The sequence below is a fragment of the Octopus sinensis genome, linkage group LG1, assembly GCF_006345805.1.
Source record: "Octopus sinensis linkage group LG1, ASM634580v1, whole genome shotgun sequence".
Lineage (NCBI taxonomy): Eukaryota > Metazoa > Mollusca > Cephalopoda > Octopoda > Octopodidae > Octopus > Octopus sinensis.
Window position 1 is genome coordinate 205,364,630 of NC_042997.1, and position 23,277 is coordinate 205,387,906.

The 23,277-nt window shown below is 38.8% G+C and overlaps 1 protein-coding gene across 3 annotated transcripts in view; it reads right to left on the bottom strand.

The window, feature by feature from the left end:
* Nucleotides 1-23,277, bottom strand: part of LOC115211026 (protein mono-ADP-ribosyltransferase PARP14-like) — a 72,932-nt gene that overhangs the window by 22,606 nt on the left and 27,049 nt on the right. For 2 of the 3 annotated variants that reach the window (XR_003881459.2, XM_029779898.2), the window contains exons 5-9: nucleotides 21,872-22,099; nucleotides 13,129-13,174; nucleotides 8,548-8,684; nucleotides 8,039-8,266; nucleotides 7,212-7,439 (exon numbers count right to left, since the gene is read on the bottom strand). Coding sequence is in view for 1 of the 3 variants with exons in the window: in XM_029779898.2 (XP_029635758.1) it covers nucleotides 7,212-7,439; nucleotides 8,039-8,266; nucleotides 8,548-8,684; nucleotides 13,129-13,174; nucleotides 21,872-22,099 (867 nt within the window). In the remaining 2 variants the exon portion in view is untranslated. Of the gene's footprint in view, nucleotides 1-7,211; nucleotides 7,440-8,038; nucleotides 8,267-8,547; nucleotides 8,685-13,128; nucleotides 13,175-21,871; nucleotides 22,100-23,277 lie in introns of those variants that run through there. The other variant, XM_029779879.2, reaches the window with a different exon arrangement.

Consider the following 23,277-nt stretch of genomic DNA (forward strand, 5'->3'; position numbering starts at 1 on the left):
ACAAAGGAAGAACATTTCTGTTGAAACAGACTGGCTTTGAGTAAATCTCAGTGAATTACTGGTATGTCAACAGTGCTTTACTTCAATGCTATATATACTGTCCTACAGAGTATATCTGCAGATGTGTACCCAACACTGTGGGTATAGATAAAAGGAGAAAGAAGAAAAGGAACGGGTCCAGCCAAACAATCTTTTCCTGTCCCCAACACATATTGTATACAGAAAGTGTTTATATGACGCTCAGTTTATATACAGCTTGCTTACATCCATCTACGCATACAAAGTAGAGTATATAAATACAAGACATTCACAATAGTCTATATACAGGGTGTATCAGCAAAACTGTTACACTCGCAAATTCTTAAAACTTCCCCAAACCAATAAACTAATCGATTTGCAATTTCCCATGTTTTCCAAATAAGATGTCTGGCCATATTGACACAAGTTTTTGTAAGAATCAGTGAAATATCCATTGAGATACTTAGCTAGAACAGGCTGAAATCGTTTGTGCCAACCTCACCATGTCTTCCTTACTGATCAATGTTGAAAGGGCTAAGATCATCCAGCTCTTAAGTAATGGTACCAACATTCATTCTCTGGCTTCTATCTTCAATGTCCATTCAAGAGCCATCAAGAGAATTGTTAATAAGTTTGAGAAAGTGGGGATAGTGGAAGGAAAAAACTGGATCTGGAGGTCATATCCACAAGAGGGCTCATCATTTCAATCTGGAGCTGAAGAGATCAATCAGAACAGATCCAACTCAATCCAAAAGATGCTTAGCATATGAGAGAGGAGTTTCAGCTATGACAGTTTAAAGAGCAGTGATAAGGGACTTGAAAATGAAATCGCATGTGAGACCTATGAGGTATCTTGTTACTCCAGAACAAAATGTTAGAAGGTTGGAGAGGATCTTGAACAAAGTGAAACAATCCTGGAGTCATTTTCAGGTGCACAAGCTCTGCCAAGGTGATGATTTTCGCCTGTACAGCCTTTGATGGTAAGAAGATGCCACTGATCATGTTTGATAAGGTTGAGAGACTGATAGGAGTTTGTTATGTTCAGGTTTTGAAAGATGTAAAGACCTGGATTCTTTGTGAATCAAGAAGCAAGAAACAAGGGAAACCCCAAATCATTAAGGACTTCAAATTTACATTCCAGCAAGATGAAGCTCCTTTTCACACAAATGCAATGGTACAAAAATTTTGGGGATAGGAACACTTGACCCCTTTCATCACCTGATTTTAACCCTTTAGACTTCAGTATCTAGAATGAACTGGTTAGAAAAGCTTGTGAGAAGCCCCACAGTAACCTTCAAACCCTCAAAAACCCTATGATGTAGGACGTAGGAGGAAGACATTGATGAAGAATTCATTAAGAAAGCTTGTGGTATGGTCAGGAAGTGGGGTGAGGAAGGCATTGCCAAAAGAGGAGAAACTCTTGATGCCTAAAAGATAGAATTTTGGTTAGAATTTTCTCAGGCACTTTGAAATAAAATTTTAAGCTTCCATTTAAAATTTATTCCAATCCTTTATGAGATCTCCATCCAAAGCTATGGTTAATTATTCATGAAAATGTCATTTTCGTCCATAATCAACTTCATAACGATACTTCTGGTAAGTTTTGTGAGTAATTAACATTTTTCTTACTCAAAGTAGAGTCCAATAGCATTGGAAAAACCTCTGATAGTTTCATTAAGTTATCTTTAAGCATTCCTGAGATACAAAGGTTTAAAGCTGACTCTAAAATGTGGACAATTTTGGTTGTACACCTGGCTCAGTGGTTACAGCATCAGACACACAATCATAAGGTAGCGAGTTTGATTCCTGTGTTGTGTTCTTGAGAAAGACACTTTATTTCACATTGTTCCAGTCACTTAGCAGTAGAAATGAGTTGCAGCATCACTTGGTGCCAACCTGTATCAGTCTTTTCTCTTGGGCATGGTATGGAAAAGAGAAACTGGTATGCATAGGCAACTGGCTCCTCTCCCACAAAACAACCTTGCCTAGACTTCTGCTTTGGAGGGAAGCTTTCTAGGTGCAATCCATGGTCATTCATGACCGAAGGATGGGGGGGGTCTTTACCCTTTTTACACAAGACTTTACATTACTTTACACATATATATAACAAAACAGACATTTGGAATATTTATTGATATTATTTAATCACCATTACGCACTTCATTTGCTAACAGGATGCCCAGAATTTTCAACTGGATAACTACAGTGAGAGGATAACTACAGCCACCTGAAGAACCATAAGAAGAGAAGGATTAGACATACAGCTAGCCCACTCCGGCCCCTCTCTGAGAGGACACCTTGCAAAGAAATGAGCAAGGGACAGCAATCAATGCACACTAGCTAACTGCCCCGTCCATGACACAGATTTATGCCAATGGCTAAATGTTGTGTATAGAACATAATGTAACAGATGCAACAAGTTCTATGTGGGTGGCACAACAAGACTGTTACACGGCCACATCAAAGAACATCTGAACACGAGAGCCTCCTTTTTCAGAAAACATCTAGACAGATGCCGGAATACCGGCAAAAGCATAACAGTCACAACTGAGGCCAATGAAAGAAATTTGGGTAATTTAAGAATTAAGGAAGCTATTTTCAAAGAAAGACTAGCACCCCAAATTAACAACAGGCTGGAAATTAGCAAAGAATATATTATTTAGCTACATCTGGATGCAAGTAAGTGCATTTCTGGTAACATGCTCATGATTGCATGTATAATACATAACTTAGAAGCACCGCTGCAGATATGCCAATACACTTGAGACATAGCCGTCCTCATGCACTTCTAATGAGGAACTCCAGAAGGAGCTTCATGAGACCACTGCAGAGACACTTCCAAAAAAAAAATTCAGTAACCATTGGAGAACCGATTATAGTAGTGACTTGATCAGATCAATTTCTAGCGATATCTGAAGAAAGAATTTTTGTATTCCAAAATATTATATCAGACTATGGATAATTAAATTATAATTAGTTATTATAGTCCACTCTGCATTGTTGCGCCATTCAAGACACTTTATATTTTATAAACAATACACAACGCTTCAAGCGATCTACAATACTCTGCTATATATATATATTTCTTTACTACCCACAAGGGGCAAAACATAGAGGGGACAAACAAGGACACACAAAGGGATTAAGTCGATTACATTGACCCCATTGCGTAACTGGTACTATGTTTGCTAAGGCGAGATCTTTGTAACTCATCTTTGAAGTAGCCTGCAGAAAAATATCATAAAAGTGGTCCTTCTGTACATTTGGTAGGCCCACTTGTGAGGTGTAGGCAAATATAATTGTAGCTATACAATTCTGCAAAACTAGCCCGAACTTAAGTATTCTATCATCATCATCATCATCATCATCATTTAACATCCGCTTTCCATGCTAGCATGGGTTGGACGGTTCAACTGGGGTACTAGTGGAGCACTAAGAGCACCTTCTGAGCATGATCATTGCCAGGGCAGCTGACTGGCTCTTGTGCTGGTGGCACGTGAAAAGCACCATTCAAGCATGATCATTACCAGCACTGCCTTATTGGCACTTGTGCCAGTGGCACCTGAAAAAATATTCGAGTGAGGTTGTTGCCAGTGCAGCTGGACTGGCACCTGTGCAGGTGGCATGTAAAAAATGCCATTTGAGCATGGCCGTTGCCAGTACCGCCTAACTGGCACCTCGTGCCGGTGGCACGTTAAAGCATCCAGCTGTAGGAACTCTGCCAGATCAGATTGGAGCCTGGTGCAGCCATCTGGTCCGCCAGTCCTCAGTCAAATTGTCCAACCCATGCCAGCATGGAAAGCAGACGTTAAACGATGATGATGATGATATACATACGCATATGCATATATATATACAGAGAGTGAATATATAAAGTCAATCTACACATCCATCAAGAGATCTGAAGCATAAACATAAAAAAAATATCATGGTGAGATGAAATAAAAACAAAAGCAATCAGAGAGTGCCAAGGCAACACCAGCGTCCTCTCAACGATTGGTCAGAGATGATTTTTGAAATGAGAATATCTGAAATAAACTCGACTGCTCTCACAAACGAAAATACTAAAAATGGACCCTTCGCTTTCAAAAATTAAGTAAAAAAAAAAGAGGAAAACGTAATCCAGAATCCTTGTCTGGTACCAGATTAGTTTGTGCTAGCCATGGTGCCAAACATCCCTGAAAGTTTTATCCGGATCCATTCAGCGATTCTCGTGATATCTTGTCCACAGACAAACAAACACAACTGAAAGCAGGGTTGGATGATTTGACTGAGGACTGGCGGACCAGATGGCTGCACCAGGCTCCAATCTGATCTGGCAGAGTTTCTACAGCTGGATGCTTTTATGTGCCACCGGCACGAGGGCCAGTTAGGCGGTACTGGCAACAGCCATGCTCAAATGGCATTTTTTAGATGCCACCTGCACAGGTGCCAGTCCAGCTGCAAAGCAAAAAGAAAATGCAGCCAGAAATTCCAAATCTGCGCCTGGAAAAAAGACAAGGGTTTCTATTTTGCCTGTAGAAAGGACGAGAAATGTCACTATATAAAGGACTAGTATACAAGGCAAATTAATATTAGAGCTATGTATAAATAAAGGGAAAAAAATAAATGCAATGTATTTCAAAATGAAATAAGAGGGTTTTTCTCTCTTTATTTCTCCCTGTCCCTCTATTTCCCTTCTTTTTTCCATTATTATTAGAAGACAAAAAATTGATCATCTTTAACTTTAGTTTTGAAATAACTTTATATAAACTAGTTTTAAAATCTCAAGTTGTGCCATGCTGAAGTGCTAAAACCAGGATGAAATGATATCATACATAACAACCATAATAATAATAATAATAAAAGAATTATATACAAAAATATATAAGGCAGTGGTTATTAAACTTTTAGAAGCCGTGGCACACTTGAAGCCTTACAAAAAATTGTGGGCACACTACACACAAAATACTAAGAAGTATAATGCAAAAGAAATAACTGAAAACAAGGGTATCTACCATTATTCCTCATCTGTTTTGCACTATTGTGAAGTATAAGCCTAGCATGTCTTAGCAATTTCTTCAATGTTGGGACGTATGTATGATAAACAAACTCTCTTTTCCTTGTCAATAGACTGAAGATTTGTTCTCTTTTTGCACTTGATGTTGGTGAGAATGGAAATTCCTAATTCGAATAAATATGATGTTGAAAATTGCAGTAAAATGGCTAAAGCTTTTCAGGATATTGACTGGTATTCTTCTCTGATTGAAATCCAAAATTTTTCAAGACTAGATTCTTTATATTTAATCTTCAATCCACCATTGGTGGATATAACTGCTAATCTTCTTTGGTTAATGTTAAACTAGCATCATCTGAAATTTCAATGAATGGATTTCAAATCCAAGCATATTGTTCAGTGTTAAGTGATGGAAAATAATAATTTAATTTATCTTCCAAATTTGTGAAATTTTCAAGTATTAAAGGAAAGATGTCATTTATGCAAGTTCTACTTATCAAAGGAAACATTTCCAGATTACCCTTAGTAGCACTTTTCTTCCAGATAAGTAGTTTTTTTCTGAAATGCTTTCATTTTATCAGTAGATATCAAAATGTTTTCTTCATTTCCTTGCATGCTAGTATTCAAAATACTGAGGTGCTGAAATATATTAGCCAAATACACTAATCTGCTAATCCAACATTTACATCGAAGGAGCTCACAAAAGTGGTTTTGTTCCATTTCTTCAAAAAACTTGAGTAGCTCTTGTAACTCATATACACGATCAAGTGCTTTCCCTTTTGAAAGCCACCTCTCTGTGCAAAAGCAGGGGTCTGTTTTGTGAATCCATATCAATACAAAACTGCTTGAATAAACATCACTTTACTAGTCTTGTTTTTATAAAATTTACAATCTCAAAACCTTGATTCAAAACTTTGCTTAATTTGTCTCCTAATGTTTTTGCCATCAATGCTTCTCTATGAAGAAAGCAGTAAGTTATTGGGCTTCCTGGAGGCAAAACAGCTGAGTTCCTTTTGAGTGTTGGGCCTGATAGAGGTAATGACCAAGACTTTTGGTATTATGTCGTGCTTGAGAAAAAGACCCATCAAGCCAAGGAAAATTGCAGCTGTGGCAGATACCAGTTTCATGCAAATTTGCACCCATACCAATGGGACATAAACCCAACCCAGTGCCATGCAAACAGCACCCACGCTAGTGGCACATAAAAACCCCATTATACTCTCAGAGTGGTTGGCATTAGGAAGGGTATCAAGTCGTAAAAAAGCATGCCAAATCAGACTGAAACCTGGTACAGCCTTCCAGCATGCCAGCCCAGTCAAACTATCCAACCCAATCCAGCATGGACAACAGATGTTAAACAATGATGAAGTTGATATTCCACCCATCTCTGCTATCGATGCTCAAACACAGAATAGGGTTTGCTGACCCCTGCTACTTTGTTGAACTCTTGACCAGATCAGATTTTATATTTTGGAGATTTCCACACTCCGACAGGAGGTGAGTTCCACTCAGTTACATTGATATTCTTGGAAAAGACACAGAACAAGAAGCAGAGTAAGGGGGGGTGCAGACAGAGATTATTGGTGTGGAATTGTGAAATGTGTCTTGATTGTGGCAGCTTGGAAGAAGAGGAAGAAAAGAGTGAAAGGAAGACAGACATCACTGACTTCAAATCTGCTGAATCAGAACCGACTCGGGGTTAAATAAGAACAATAAGATCAGCAGCCAAACTGCAAAGAAGACCTTCAGTGTTAGCAATTCTTGTAGAGTTGGTTTTGGATACAACAACAACAACAACAAACAAAACATTCTTAGCTTCAAATGTTACAATGGAATATTTCAGAAGCAAGAATTTGGTGATGGGAAATGGTATAATGAAAGGATAAAGCACAACAAAATATAATGAACAGCATTAAAGGTAGCATGAAGAAAGGTACCCAGGACATGCTGTGAAGTGGTTGGCATTAGGAATGGCATCCAGCCATAGAAACCATGCCAAAGCAGACACTGGGGTTCAATAAACCCTTGTGGCTCATTGGAGCCAGTCAAAATGTTGCACCCATGAAAGTATGGAACAAGGGCAGTAAATTATTATGAGGGTCATTTCTATTTTCTTTTCTTTATTGCGGAATATTGGTTTTTGGTAAATTCCAAGAATATCAACATCAAACAACAAACAACAAATACATCAACCAACCTTTGCTATTTCTTTGTCTGGAGGAAAAACAACGAAGTTTACAACTTTGATCTGGTTTGAATTTAGATTTGAGTAGCTTTTCACTGCTTCATACATAGTTCTAGGTAGTTTTTCAATGGGGTACTTCAGTACTCCAGATCCTATTATAGGAAATGCAAGGCTCTTTGCTCCCATTCTCTCAGCATTTTCCAGACAAGTGGTTATTATTTGAGTCAAGTTTGCCAGAATCTAAAAAAAATAATTGTTTAGTAATTGATAATGAACATTTTATTAAATTATTTTCTTATTACAGGAAGAAACCATTAAGTTGTAATAAATATATCCTCCTCTCACACCTACCACTTCTAAACACAACTGTCATTCCTATCACTCTTTAGTCCTGCAAGGGACAAGGTAACCTCACTCATGTTGCTGCTACAATAAGTCAGACCCCCATCCACCGTGTAAAATGGTTGGTGAATGAAGAGAGACAATGCAGACCCAAGAGGAGTCTTTAGTGTTGTTGAGGACATGACAACCTCTCTAGTGCTCGTGCCATGACAGAGAAAAACTCACCAATACAGACAGTAAAACAGAGAAATATGTTTTAATATAGTCTTATTTATCAGTCACATAACTGTTGTTAGGCCATGAGGCTTTTTTCCTTCTATTTATATATAAAAGTGTCCTGTTCATCGATATCTTCTGCTTCCTTCCAACGATAACTTGGAAGAACAAATATTAAACAGGATGCTGACATTTGCTTTATGATTCTCACACAACATGCATAAGGTTCTCTTCAAACATTAACTGTTTCAATAAATCAATATCATATGATTGATACTTACTAAATCAGAGGAATTTTCATCCCAGGGAGGTAATGCCAGATGAAATACATTCTTACATTTGAGGTTATATCCTTTAGTGATGGCAATTTCTGATGTAGAAATACCTTGAGGATATTTCTGGTTACATTCATCTTGTATCTGTGGACCAGCAGAATTGAGAATAAATTTGGAGATAGAACCATCATTAAGCTGGAGGATTTTATTGGTGCTGTTAATGATGACATCAACCTACAAAAGTAATTAATGGTAAACAACTAAGGAACATTCCGCGGAGAGAAGAGAGATACATTGTTGCAGTTGATATTGTTGTTAAGAAAGGCTCTACAGAATGGCTGTAGTAAGTTTGAGGTTGTTAAAGTTCGCAAAAGATATACTCAGGATATCAGATGTGAAGGAAATAAAATGTTTGAGTTTGATTGAGAAAATGTTTTAATTAACTTTAATGATTCCTCATTTGGAAATGAAATAACAATTAAATACAAATATGTTAAGTGAATCTATTTACTCACAGATGCATTAGAAATTGAATCAGTCATTAGGTTTATTTCAATGCCAGCATTTTCTCCGGATGCCACATTAGTTCTGGGTGTCATAGGGGCTGCTTTCTGTTGTGGACCAGGAAGGGATGGGTTTGGTGATGCAGTGTCTGAAAAAAATAAACAAATATCAAGGTGTATGTTGTATGTTATGTATACATATCATCATGATGATAATTGTTTAATGCCTGCTTTCCATGCGGGCATGGGTTGGATGGTTTCACTGAGGACTGGCAAGCCAGGAGGCTGTACCAGGTTCCAATCTGATCTGGCAAGGTTTTTACAGCTGGATGCCCTTCCTAACACCAACCACTCCGTGAGTGTTGTGGGCGCATTTTGTGTGCCACTGGCATGTGGGTCAATCAGGCAGCACTGGCACTGACCATGCTAGAATAGTACTTTTTATGTGTCACTGGCACGTGAGCCAGTCAGTTGGTAGTAGCATCGACCACACTCGAATGGTGCTTTTTATACATGTATCTATATTCTTTTATTTGTTTCAGTCATTTCACTGAAGCCATGCTAGAACACCACATCTAGTTGAACAAATCAGCTACAGGACTTACTCTTTGTAAGACTAGTACTGATCTCTCGTGGTATTGATCTCTCTTGCCGAGCAACTTTGATTTCCAACCTAGCACACATCTAAAACCTGTTTTTACAGTGCAAATTATGATTACTTTATTATTTCATTATGTATGTCAGCATAGTCTTCCAAGCTGTATGTTTCGAGAAAGAAACTTAAGATCCCTATGCTCAATCCAGCTCTCCCTTTTTCTTACACTCATTTATTATTGCCATTCAGCCATTCATTCATTTAATTTTGTCATAGTTTGGCTGACTGAAAACTGTTGCTTATAGCTCTAGTTAAGAATGCAAATGTCCAATTCTATCTCATTATTATTATTATTATTATTATTATTCCACACCAGCAGCCAGAGTGTTTGCCGTTTCACAGAAGTCTTTATTCTCAGACCTCTATCGGATGTCTTTCCCCTGAACATTTCCAAAGGCTTAATGCTCTCCCGTCCCTACTTAGGGTTTATCTCCTATGTAATGTAGTGATTATGTAGCACATAAAATGATGGTGTAGTGTATGAAGGGTGAAGGCTAATGTATGTTTATGAGTTCAACCAAATGCGAGCTTTCTTTTCAGGTACATGATACTGCTGTCCCCCATCCCAGGGTTTCTCAGGCCCACACCTCCCACATCCATAGGGTTGGCACACTGACAGATAGGTCTGGTGAGATTCTTGAAATGCTCGAGCAGAGACATGTAGATTTGTGCTGCATCCAAGAAGTAAGGTGGAGAGGAGGTTCTGCTAGGTTCCTCACAGGCAAAGAACATAGGTGTAAGATTTTCTGGGTAGGGAACACACATGGGGTCGGGGGCGTGGGTATACTTCTTGCAGAGAAATGGGTTGATAAGGTAATCGAGGTAGTCAGAGTCTGTGATAGAATACTAAGGATTAGATTAGTGCTGCAACATGGATTAGCAACCATTATCTCAGCTTATGCTCCTCAGCCAGGGCTACCAGATGAACAGAAAGACTAATTTTATGACACCCTTCCTCTTGCAGATTACCTTGTGGATGAACAACAGGGACCTTCTCTTTGTGGCTGGCAACTTCAATGGACAAGTTGGACAACATGCAAGGGGCTTCCATGGCATACACTGATGCTACGGTTTTGGTTCCTGTAATGAGGAGGGAACCAGGCTGCTGGAGTTCTACGATGCAAATGATCCTCTGGTTTGTAATGATAACTTCAGGAAACCTGCCAGTCATCTATTCACCTACTGATCTGGTGGACACACTAGTCAAAATGATTACACCCTCACCAGGAAATGGGAAAGATGGCTACCTATAAATGCCAAAATGTTCCCATGTCAAGAATGTACCTCACAACATAGATTAGTAGTTAGTGACTTCAGGATCAGGGCTAAATGGATGCCCAGGAGATGACCAGCATGGACAAGAAGGGTCTGGAAGCTTAAGGATCTTGTGAATGGATAGAGATTTAGAGACATATTAGTCAAAGCTTTTGACAAAATAGAGGGGGACATAGCATCACATGATGTTGAAGACAACTGGAGGTTCCAACAGGACAACATGTTGAGGACCACGAAACAGATCTGTGGATGGTGCAAAGTCCCCTCTCGACCCAAGGTAATTTAGTGGTGGAACAATGTAGTTAAAAGGGCCATTAGGGAAAAGAAACAGGCTTGGAAGGACTGGAAGAATGGTGGTAGCAGTGAATTGTTGCAGGAAGAATGCTAGAGAAGCACATGATCTATTATATACAGATAATTCAGTTCTAAATAAAGTAAAATCTAGAAAGAAAAATTTAACAATAGCATGGATAGATAATAAGAAAGCCAGATCTGTTCAATCTGGCTCACAGATTTTTTATTAATTTTTTTTTAACTAAACAGTTTGAAATTTTGTATACTGGTGAAATTTCTCATGCAGAATATGGTTTACTTTAAACATTTTTGACAAAATTTCGTATTTTAGAAGTTATTTCATGTTAAAGTTGTTGCATTTGGGTAACTCTAACCAATCAAAAACATGTATTCAGTTGAAGAAAGCTACTGCTGTTTGCGATAGTAATTGAAGAGGAACAACTTCCAGGTAATTTCTACTAAATGTCGCCACTCTGCACTATTTTATTTATTGTTTACTGTCCATGTTGCATATTATACACATTTTTTTTTGTTTTAGGTTCTTGCATCGGAGTAACACTGATCAACACGATGAGATATATTATTATTGTTATGATTTTATCTTACTATAATCATCAACAAACACTTTTCATCAATATGAAAGTCTCTATTAGATTAAAAATAACATTATAAAAACATGACGGTAAAACAAAATAAATATGCTGTGTTTTCTTCCAGGCACCAATGTACTGAAGCCGTAGTCTTTCACATTGTTCACCAACCAATCTTTCCTTGAAAAATTCAGCAGAATCAGTCAATCTCCAGTAATTGTAGTGGTAGAGACAAGTTCACTCACTGGTTGCTAGTTGATAGTGTAGAAGTGGCTGTCTGCCAGTAGGGAGGGAAAGAGTAAGGAATGCATGGTGCTAACTAGGAAGGAAGAAAGGATAAAGGTGACATTGTCTTCGCTCGACATACGAATAGAACAGAGTGGTGACATTTAGTAGAGATGACCCGTAAGTTGTTCCTCTTCAATTACTATCACAAACAGCAGTAGCTTTCGTCAACTGAATACACATCGTTGATTGGTTAAAATTACCCAAATACAACAACTTTAACCTGAAATAACTTCTAAAATATGAAATTTTGTCAAAAATGTTTAAAGTAAACTGTTCTGACTGAGAGATTCTACCAGTATACAAAGTTTCAAAAATTAAAAAATTTGTACGCCAAACTGAACAGATGCAGAAAGCCTATGATATGATTCTACACACATGGATAATGAATGTTTGAGAATATTCAGTATTGCAGACAACATAGAGAGACACCTACCTCTTACCCAGGGACACAGGGTAAGGCCATCTGGTTGCTTTCTGCCATTGCCATCATAATTTAACATCCTCCTTCCATGCTTGCATGAGTTGGATGGTTTTACAGAAGCCTGCACCAGACTTCTGTAATTGTCTTGGTTGGATTCTTACAGCTGGATGCCCTTCCTAACACCAACCACTTAGCAGTGCTTTTTACATGGCACAATCACAGGTGAGGTCAGTTTTGGCAAGATTTTTACAGCTGGATGCCCTTCCAAATAGCAACCACTTCACAGCGTAGACAGGGTACTTTTTAAGTGGCACCAGCAGGGTAACCAAGTAACCTTGCAAGGCAAAGGAGAGGCAGCACTAGAGGAGGGGAGCTTGTGCCAGATGATGAATGGTTGGAGAGAGACAGAAACAGATGTCTTGCTGTAGAGGAGATACATGGTTACAGAGAGAGAGAGAGAGAGAGGGGAATTGAAGAAAAGGAGAGAAAGTGAGAGAAAGAGAAGAAGGGGTGAGAGAGGAGAAGGGGAGAGAGAGAAGAAAGGGAGAGAGAGAGAAGAAAGGGAGAGAGAGAGAAGAAGGGGAGAGAGAGAGAAGAGGGGGAGAGAGAAGAAAGGGAGAGTGAGAGAAGAAAGGGGAGAGGGAGTGAGAGATAACATGAAAGAAGGTAGTAACAGATGTTCTGGTGTAAATGAGATGAATGGTTACCTAGTTGGAAGGAAGAGCAAGGGAAGGAGAGAGGGAGAGAGGGAGAGAGAGGGTGTATGGTTAAGAATGAGAGCAGAAACAGGCATGCTGCTGAAGAGGAGATACACGGTTACCCAATGTGAGAGAGAAGACAGAAGGAGGGAGATACGTGGTTACCCTACCAGAGGGAAAGCAAAGGGAGAGAGGGAGAGTGGGAGTGGAAGAGAGGTGCTAGGGTATCCTGGCAAAGGATAGGGACCATGGCCTAGATGGGATGGTAAAGTAAGAAAGATAGAAGTAAATGGTGGAAGGCCAGGTGCCAGGGCACACCCCACAGGTATAGAGGTCATAATAATATTCAATATTAATGAACAAATTATTTACCTTTTGAATGAAATTCTTCAGTTTTTAAGAGATATTCACGAAATTTCTGTTAAAACAAAAAAACAATCAGAATTATTTTTATGCTTAATTTTTTCATTTTTGCAAATAGAAGAGATTTAATATAACAAAAGCATGACAAAATATTTGAAATATTTAATGGTTCATTTCTAATCAGTAACAAACAAGAGGGGAAAATTACTTTGTCATTCAGATCAAAGTTATTCTGTGTATGGCCTGCCTGTCTTCTGAGAGACATGAAACCTATGTCAATATGGTATTATAGTGAATGCAGCAGAAAAAACTCCCACACTTTACATGGCCACTGATGTGATGTTAGTGAAGTTAAACATGTGGCAATGGTGTCTTCATGTAGCTGAAGTTGTATTGTTTCTTCTCTCCACTCACCATTCTGATTAAAACTGCTGAGTCTTGTGTTTTCTGTTGAAATGTCTATCAAGAATGTTGAAGTTGAGGTTATTTTTCTTGCATCTCATATGTCCAAAAACATTTCAGTAACAAAACCAGAGTACAAGTGTTGTTGGGAATTAGTAATAATGGTATACCCTTCCCATGTGACCAATGGAATAACCTAGTCACTGTAAGTAAAGAGAAGTACGTGAAGTACCAGAGTACACGGTAGGTGGTCAGAGATAGTTGTGTCTTAATTAGTTTTACTAAATATACTGTATCCCAAAATAGGCATTAAAACAATTCAACATTTTAAGAATTATAACAGGATAAACCAATTCATGTGGGGTTAATAGAAACTTGAAGAGGAGTTAACAAACTCACAAAAGTTTTAGCTGTGCGAATTTTAGAGTTGGCACCCACAATGTAGACACACTGAAAAGTAGGTCTAACTAGATTGTAGAGATACTTGAAAGGAGGCATGTTGAGATATGTTGCATTCAAGGGGTAAGGTGGAAAGGAGCTTCAGTCAGATTCCTCACAGGCAAGACTCAAGGGTATAAAATCTTCTGGGAAGGTAACAGTGATGGGGCAAGTGAGGTGGGCATACTTCTAGATAATAAATGGGTGAATAAGGTCATAGAGGTAGTTAGAATATGTGATAGAATACTTAAGTTCAGGCTGGTCTTACAGAATTGTATAGCTACAATTATATTTGCCTACATCCCACAAGTGGGCCTACCAAATGTACAGATGGACCACTTTTGTGATATTCTTCTGCAGCCTACTTCAAAGATGAGTGACAAAGATCTCGACTTCATGGCTGGGGGATTCAAATGGGCATGCCAGATGGCTGCCCAATAATTTCCATGGTGTACATGGGAACCATAGAATTGGTTCCTGAAATGAAAATGGAAAAAGGCTACTGAAGTTCTGTGATGCAAATAACCAACTGATTTGCAACACCAACTTCAGGAAGCCAATCAGCTACCTGATAACCTATCAGTCAGGTGTTTCTGCTAACCAGATTGATTACATCCTGACCAGACAGTGGGATGTATGGTTGCTCTTAAATGCAAAGACTTTCCCTGGTGAAGAATGTACCCCCAGCATAGACTAATCAATAATGTCTTTAGACTCCAGGCCAGAAGGATGCCAAGAAGCAGACCAATCTGGATAAGAAAAATTTGGAAGCTTAAGGACCCTTCATATGGTCAGAGATTTAGGGACATCCAAACTGAGAAATCTGATGAGAGGGAGGAGGAGGAGCTACAGACTTGTGACATACAGAGCAACTAGGAATTCCTGTGAGACAGCTTGCTGAGTGCCACAGACCAAATCTGCAGCTGGTGTGAAGTCCCTTCCAGACTTAGGGTAACATAGTGGTGGAACGATGCAGTAGACAGGGCCATTAAAGCAAAGAAACAGGCCTGGAAGACCTGGAGGAGTGGGGATAGCAGGAAACTGTTTAAATTGCCTGAAGGGAAGCTAGGAAGCTAGGAGACAGGTATATCTAGCCAAGGGAGAAGCAGAAAAGAAGTTTGCCTCTGTTCAGTGATGTGAGGACCAAAGAACTGATGTGTTTCAGATTGTAAGACAGTGAGTGAGATAAAATTGTGATGTTATAGGAGAGAAATGTATGTGCATCGATGATGGTGCACTTGAGTTTAATGATTCTGCAAAGAAAGAGGCATGGAAATGCTATTATGAAAGACTGCTGAATGTGGAGAATGAATGGGAGGAGGGGAGTCTATCCAAATTGACAGTACCTTGATGGATAAAGCAATTAAGGGTTTGATGACAGGGAAAGCCCCCACCCCATCAGGAATCACTGCTGAGATGCTTAAAATATCTGGTGGTGTGGGTTATAGTTGAGTTACACGTATTGTAAATCAGGTAGTTCATGAAGGAATCATACTCAATGACTGGTGTAGCAGCACCATAGTCAACAGCTACAAGGGTAAAGGTGATGATTTAGATAGAAATAATTACAGAGGTATCAAATAGTTGGATCAGGGGATGAGTCATGGAAAGGGCCGTAGCCCAACTACTTAGGGAGGGAATTAGTTTAGATGAAGTGCAGTTTGGTTTTGTGCCAGGCAGAAGCACCACTGATGCTATATTTCTGGTAAGACAGTTGCAGGAGAAATATATAGCCAAAGATAAACCTCTGTACCTGGCTTTTTGTTGACATGGAAAAGATTTTGACAGAATTCTCTGATCCGTTATCTGGTGGGCAATGCAGAAACTAGGGATAGATGAATGGTTGGTAAGAGTTGTACAAGCCCTGTACAGGGATGCTATCAGTAAGGTGAGTGTTGGTAACGAGTACAGTGAATAATTCAGGGTGCTCAACCCCGCTTGATCATCATAGTCCTCCAGGTATTAACGGAGGAATTCTAGACAGGCTTCCCCTGGGAGCTCTTCTATGCTCTCATAGTAGAATCACTACAAGAACTAGAGAAGAAGGTTCAGGTATGGAAGCAAGGTCTAGAATTGAAGAGCTTTAGAGTTGATCTAGCAAAAACCAAAGTCCTAGTAAGTAGGAAGGCAAACAAATCACAAATCCCTTCAGGTAGATCGCCTTATTTGATCTTTAAAAAAGGCATAGGCAGAAATTCCATAAGATGGACCTGGTATAAGCTTTGGAAATATAAAAGATGCAGCAATGCCAGAGGAAGGTTAACAGGGAAAAATAGGTTTTGTGTGTGGAAGATGTACAGGTACAATAAGCGCTGAAAGTGTGCAGAATTTAGGCTCCATCAACTAGGGGTATACCAGAGGTAGTAGATAGCTTCTGTTACCTGGGTGACCAAGTTAGTAGCGAAGATGGATACTCCAAGAGCATAGCTGTGAGAATAAGATTACGCTGGGCAAAGTTCAGAGAGTTCCTACCTCTACTGACAACAAAGGGCATCTCCCTCAGAGTGAAAGGCAGATTGCATAATGCTTGTGTGTGAACAATTACACTACATGGCATTGAAACATGGGCTGTGATAGCCGAAGACATGTGTAGAGTAGAAAGAAATGAAGCCAGTATGCTTCCATGCCAGTGTCAGTGTGCATGTCCAACAGAGTAGGACAAATAAAGAAGCACTGTAGAATGCAGATGACAAAATGGTACAGCAAAGGAGAAAGAATAAATAGTATGCCATCAGAAGAAATTGGCAATATAACAATGAGGAAATTCATGAAGGTGAAAATCAGTTAAAATGCAGTTGGACATGGTTAGTGATATCACCATTATAAATGAAAAACCGTGGAAATATGTTGGTAAGCTGAAATTAATTAAATCAAAAAAGGCAGTACATGGTGTAACAGGAAAAAGATTATATTTTTTCTGTGAATTTGTATGTAATGTAACATTTCAAGGTCAAATGAAAAAGGCAAAATTTGTGTTAAAAAGTTCAGTTAATTTATTCGGCACAGGGTGGATGGAATTATTCAAAGTATGGAATACACCCATAAGTGCTTTGTGTGGAAATATCGTTGGATCAGTCAAAGGTTTGAATGTGGCTGAGGGACTGAAACAAAAAACTGCAGTAAAACAGAGTGGAACACTGGTATGTAAGCCAAAATGAAACAAAAAATTGCCGACAATAAAATCTAAACATTGGTCTATGGTGAAGACTGCACGCCGATTTTGCTGGTCCTTTAAATGGTTCTTACTACTTAGTGGTAGTTGATAGCTTCTCAAGATGGCCTGAAACTATAAAATGTAAAAAAGACCAACCCCCTCAACTGTGATATATTTTTTACACCCAGACAAGACAATGTCTAACAATGGAATGCATTTTGTGTCTAGTGGATTATAAAAATTTTGTGAAACATTCACGGTAGAACATATAAACTACAGTGCAGAACGCTTTGTCATCACCTTCAAGAGAACCCAAAGAAAGTTGAATAAGGAAGTTACAAATGAAGTAGCTCTACAACAATTTTTAAGAGTGTACCGTGTGACACCAAATCCAAATACACCAGCCAGTAGCTCACCAGTGGAGCTGATGTTTGCAAGGAAAGTTAAGTCAGTCTTTGATAAATTGCTCCCTGGCAAGAAAACAAAACGTGCCAGGGAAGACATAGCAAGACTCTTTAAAGTTGGTGAAAAGGTGTATATGAGGGCATACAAGATTGGAAAGCAGAGTTGGGAAGATGGCGTAATTACCAAATGAATAGGTAAAAATAATGTATTGGGTAAAAAGTAGAAAAGGCATACAAAAGAGACACAGGAACCTTCTGAAAAAGAGATTCGTGGAAAGTGAACCAAAGAAGTTGGAGGAGTCAATGGAATGGTTGTATGATACGTTCCAAGTACCAACACCACAGCAGGTGATTGAACCTAAGCATACAAGTGAGAGGAAAAGAATACAAGTGCCAAAAATATTAAATTGTATGGAAAAAATTTTATGGACTCTGTGTCCATATGAGAGGTCCTCTCAAGGTAAATAAGGCAGTATTTGGTGTTCTAACACAACATTCACATTTAGTTGGATATAAAGATTGCCTTTTGGTATTAATACTGCTTCTGTTGCTATTACTTTTAATTGCCTTAATTTAAGTTGTCTCAATGTATGGTACCTTCGGAAAGTCTCTTTAACTACAGCCTTAGGCCAAACAAAGCTCTGTGAGTAGGTCTGGTAGGCAGAAAATGAAATAAGCCTCCCCAATACACAATCAACCTAGACAACTCACAGGCACCGTCTACCTTGGTTTCCTTCATTCAATCGTTTCAGAAAAACAGTAGAATGATTATTTCTCTCTCCATCATTTTTTCCATATTCTTCACCAGTTTCATGAACTAAAGTCCCTCTTTCAAGACATCACAAGATGGCAATGTGCTTCTATGAAAGTAGACTCTATTCCAAAACTAATATGCATTTTCATTCTCAAATGTTTCTTCTATTTCAATATTGGTTTACAAAGTGCTATCAAAAACTTTCCGGACTAATCATGTTCAATAAAAAATAACTTTTTTGCCTATGTTTTAAAAATCATTTTCTTTGAAATAGTTACCTTGCACAGCAATAAACTGCACAGCAGATCGAGGACCTTCAACAGTTTACTCTGAATCATGACAATGGTATTAAAATAGCAACCTTTGATTGCCTCTTCATTTGGGGAATAGATGGAAGTCAACAGGTGGTAAATAGGGTAGGGAGGAGAGCTTGATGGGATGCAATGTAGTCATGAAGAATCCTTGTTTGGGCCCTTTATTAGCAGTGTCACCGTTCTTCGACTCACAGAATTGGAAATTCTCCTATTCTTCAGCCAGTCATGGTAGATATCTGCTGAAAGACCACCAAATAAGTGTGGCATATAAAGTAAAGACCATAGAGCAGACCATCCAAATCAAGCAATTTGCACCTCCCCCACCTATGCAACCCATTATCACATCCCATATTTTTGCAGCTGTTATCAACATTTTGTAAGGCTATGCCCCACTTACCAAGAGTTATGGTATGTCTGCAAGGTAAGCACTGAAATTCATCCTGCGTTCTGGACTGCCATTCATTCCAAACTGTTGGGTGAAGTGCTGTTGAAATGCCACACACCTCTGCTTGGGTTCGAATACCATGTACCCCATTTTGGTCCACCAAAAACCAAATTGTGGCTTTGTTGCTAGTATTGGAGCTCTGCCACTGAGGTCCATTGGATGATTTTCATTCTGACTTGTCTCAGTGCAAGCATTTTAGCTCTGACAATGCAACTTTTGTGTTTAGCATTGAAGAAGTGACCCAGGGGCCAATCTCACAGCCAGTATGTCAGTTATGATACATTTTCTAATTGCCTTTTCTAAGTTTCTAATTTCCCTTCTATTTTATTTCTTTCTAACACTAATCTTTACTGGCAATTGATTTTACTCTAACTGGTCTTTTCAGTGCAAGCTACCATGTGTTGTCGATGATTGCCCCTGTCAATGCTTAACTAATTCTTTAATCCAGTCTCTGTAAGCCTGACATGCCAACAGTGACACATTCAGCTCCCAGTAGCCGAGTTCCTGCCTTCTTAAGCCTATCTAGGTCAACTGTAGAAATCATACATACGTGGTCGATGTAGCCAATGATTTTTAAAAGTGGACAACTTACACTATCCTTATCTACTGACCTACAGAACATCCTGTCAAGATGCGATCTGAATGACCTGATGCGATTCATCCAAAATCCATACTGGCACTTTCAATAAATCCAGTCGGTACCTATCAGACAAATACAAACATGGAATGGACATGTTTAGAGGAGATTTTTGTTTTTTTGCTAAGAATAAAGTTCATGTTTTGGCAAATTCTGATGCTGTTGCTTTTGCTACTCCCTGGCATATTAAAGCCATAGACGTTTGTGAGTTCTCTGTTCTGTTTGTTGCTGTTGTTCTTGTTGTCAGTGTTGCTGTGATTGCTGTTGCAGTTGCTTTTATATCCATAGTAGTCACTTGCATCTGCTGTTGTGGTTGTGGTGGTAGTGGTGATGGTGTTGGCAGAAGTGAGGGTCTCCCTTCTCTCATTTGTTGTGGGCAGAAAACCTTTAGATGATTTGTGTCCCCACATAGGTGACACATCAGATTTCTACCTTCGAAGGGTATCTGGAGTTTGGTGTCATGTGGTAAATTTATGATGTCCAGAATTGTTTAAGTTTTGTAATCTATTTGCACCCACAACTCTAAGTCTTGCCCAACTTTCCACACACGTACGATGTTTGTTTGACCCTCAATGTCCAGAAGGACAACTGCCACCAACCAGCAGATGTTTATTTCTGGTGGTATGTCTGCAGTTTTTATTTTCACCACTCTCTAACCCAAGTATATGGGTAACAGAAGCAGGTTTCATTTTTTAGGTTCAAAGTGAAGTGCTTCCTTGCCTTCTCCTGTCAGAAAAATTTCACCTCTACGGTGCCATATCTCTTCCCTCTTGCAACACAAGTTTGTTTGTGTCCTAAACTGGATGTAGACACTTTTCCATTTGATGTTGCATCATTCATTCTTATCGATGACTTTTAACTCCTATTGTTTTATGGGCTTTTGTTTCTCTCAGTGTGTCCTGTACGATGGCTTCGAGAGCGTTAAGGGTTACCATTCTTCTATTACTTAACACATCAATCCTTGCCTCATGAAGTGGAAGTAAGTAAAAGAAAATGTTCAGATAATCAACTCTTGTTTGTCCAACCTGGCATACATCTAATCCTCGTTTTGTACTGCTAATTATAATTACTACAAGCAGAGGTACTTGGGGTTGCAAAGGGTTTGAATGCTTCGTCATTCTAAGAACACTTATTTTCTAGTCTAACAACTTGGGCTGCCAAAGCTTTTTTGAAAAATGTATAGAATTCCATACCAAAATGTACCAAAATTCACAAAAATGTACAAAATATTTTTGAAATATGTCACAACTGCAAAGACAGAGAAAAATACTGGTTTTTCTTTGGAAATTTGAAACATATGGGTATATAATGACTTGAAATTGATGAAAATACATATAAAAAAGAAAGACTATCGAATGGCATGCTGTTCTTCATTCTCTGCAGCTCACGTGGCTGCAGTTGATGTAGCATCCCTATTACAAAGAATAATGTGCTGTGACTGACTCAGGTTTGTGTGTAATGAAGCTGTTAATGCAGCATTTCTGATCAGGCAACTGCTACTCTGCCCCTCGCTTCCATGGCTCTCGCATTGGCTGTGTAAGCAGCATTTTGTGAATGTCTTAGTGCAGTCCCGTGTGAGGATTCATTTGCTCTCCTTCTCTTTAATGTCTCTGCTCTGACCAGTTTTGTGACCAATACGAGCTCTTTTCTAAGGTGGCATTCATCATCATCATCATCATCATCGTTTAGCATCCGCTTTCCATGCTAGCATGGGTTGGACGGTTCAACTGGGGTCTGGGAAACCAGAAGGCTGCACCAGGCCCAGTCTGATCTGGCAATGTTTCTACAGCTGGATGCCCTTCCTAACGCCAACCACTCTGTGAGTGTAGTGGGTGCTTTTTACGTGCCAGGCGAGGCTGGCAACGGCCACGATCGAATGGTGCTTTTAACGTGCCAACATATAAGTGAGAATTTGTCAGAAAGCCTCATCACATCTTCCCCTCTCATTCGGAACTTCTACTACAAAATACAATGATTAAGTATGGAATTAACTCCAACAGGGCCAATGTTTCATCTGTAAACAAACACAATGTGACAAATCCACTTATAAGTTGGCAATTACTAGAAATTTACAATTGTTTAAAGTGGCCAAAGACTTTTGCACAGTACTATATTTTTGTTTCTATTTCCTTCCTTTGTTGCAGAATATTTTTTTCGATGAATTCCAAAAATATCAACATAAAACAACAAATACATCAACCAACCTTTACTATTTCTGTGTCTTCTTCAGGTAAAACCACAAAGTAAACATCTTTGATCTGGCTTGATTTTTGATCCAAGTAGTTTTTCACTGCTTCATACATTGTTCTGGGTAGTTTTTCAATGGGGTATTTCATTTCAGCCCCTAATATAGGAAATGCCAGGCTTTTTGCACCCATTCTCTCAGCTTCTTCCAGACAAATGGTCATTATTTGAGTCAAGTTTGCCAGAATCTAATAAAATATAATTGTTTAGTAATTGTTAATGAACATTTTATTAAATTATTTTCTTATTACAGGAAGAAACCATTAAGTTGTAATAAATATATCCTCCTCTCACTCCTACCACTTCTAAACACATCTGTCATTCCTATCACTCTTTAGTCCTGCAAGGGACAAGGCAACCTCACTCATGATGCTGCTACAATAAAACAGACCCCATCCACCGTGTAAAATGGTTGGTGAATGAAGAGAGACAATGCAGACCCAAGAGGAGTCTTTAGTGTTGTTGAGGACATGACAACCTCTCTAGTGCTCGTGCCATGACAGAGAAAAACTCACCAATACAGACAGTAAAACACAGAAATATGTTTTAATATAGTCTTATTTATCAGTCATATAACTGATACAGATCTATATTTAAGAGATGAGGAATTATGTACATTATTTACATTTGACAGATATTTGTCCTCATCTTATTTGTTGTTAACACAACGTTTCAGCTGATATACCCTCCAGCTTTCATCAGGTGTCTTGGGGAAATTTCGAAGCTGGGTTCTCATTCCTAAGGTATTTTTCAATGTTATTATTAGTATTATTATTAGTATTATTATTATTATTATTATTATTATTATTATTATTATTATTATTCAGGTCACTGTCTCGAATTGAACTCAAAATCTAGGGATTAGTAGCCCACACTTTAACCACTATGCCGTATGCCTGTAGGCATACGGCATGGTGATAGAGAGTGCGGGCTACTAACCCCTTTATTCCGAGTTTGATTCCAGGTAGTGACCTGAATAGTAATAATAATAATAACATCGAAAAATACCTTAGGAATGAGAACCCAGGTTTGAAATTTCCCCAAGACACCTGATGAAGGCTGGAGGGTATATCAGCTGAAACGTTGTGTTAACAACAAATAAGATGAGGACAAATATCCGTCAAATGTAATAATATAAATAATGAACATGCATAAGGTTCTTCTCAATTATTAACTGTTTCAATAAATCAATATCCTTTTTTACTTTAGGCACAAGGCCTGAAATTTTGTAGGAGGGGTCCAGTTGATTAGATTTACCCCAATACACAACTGGTACTTAATTTATTGACCCAAAAGGATGAAAGGCAGAGTCGACATTGGTGGAATTTGAACTCAGAATGTAAAGACAGATGAAATATTGCTAAGC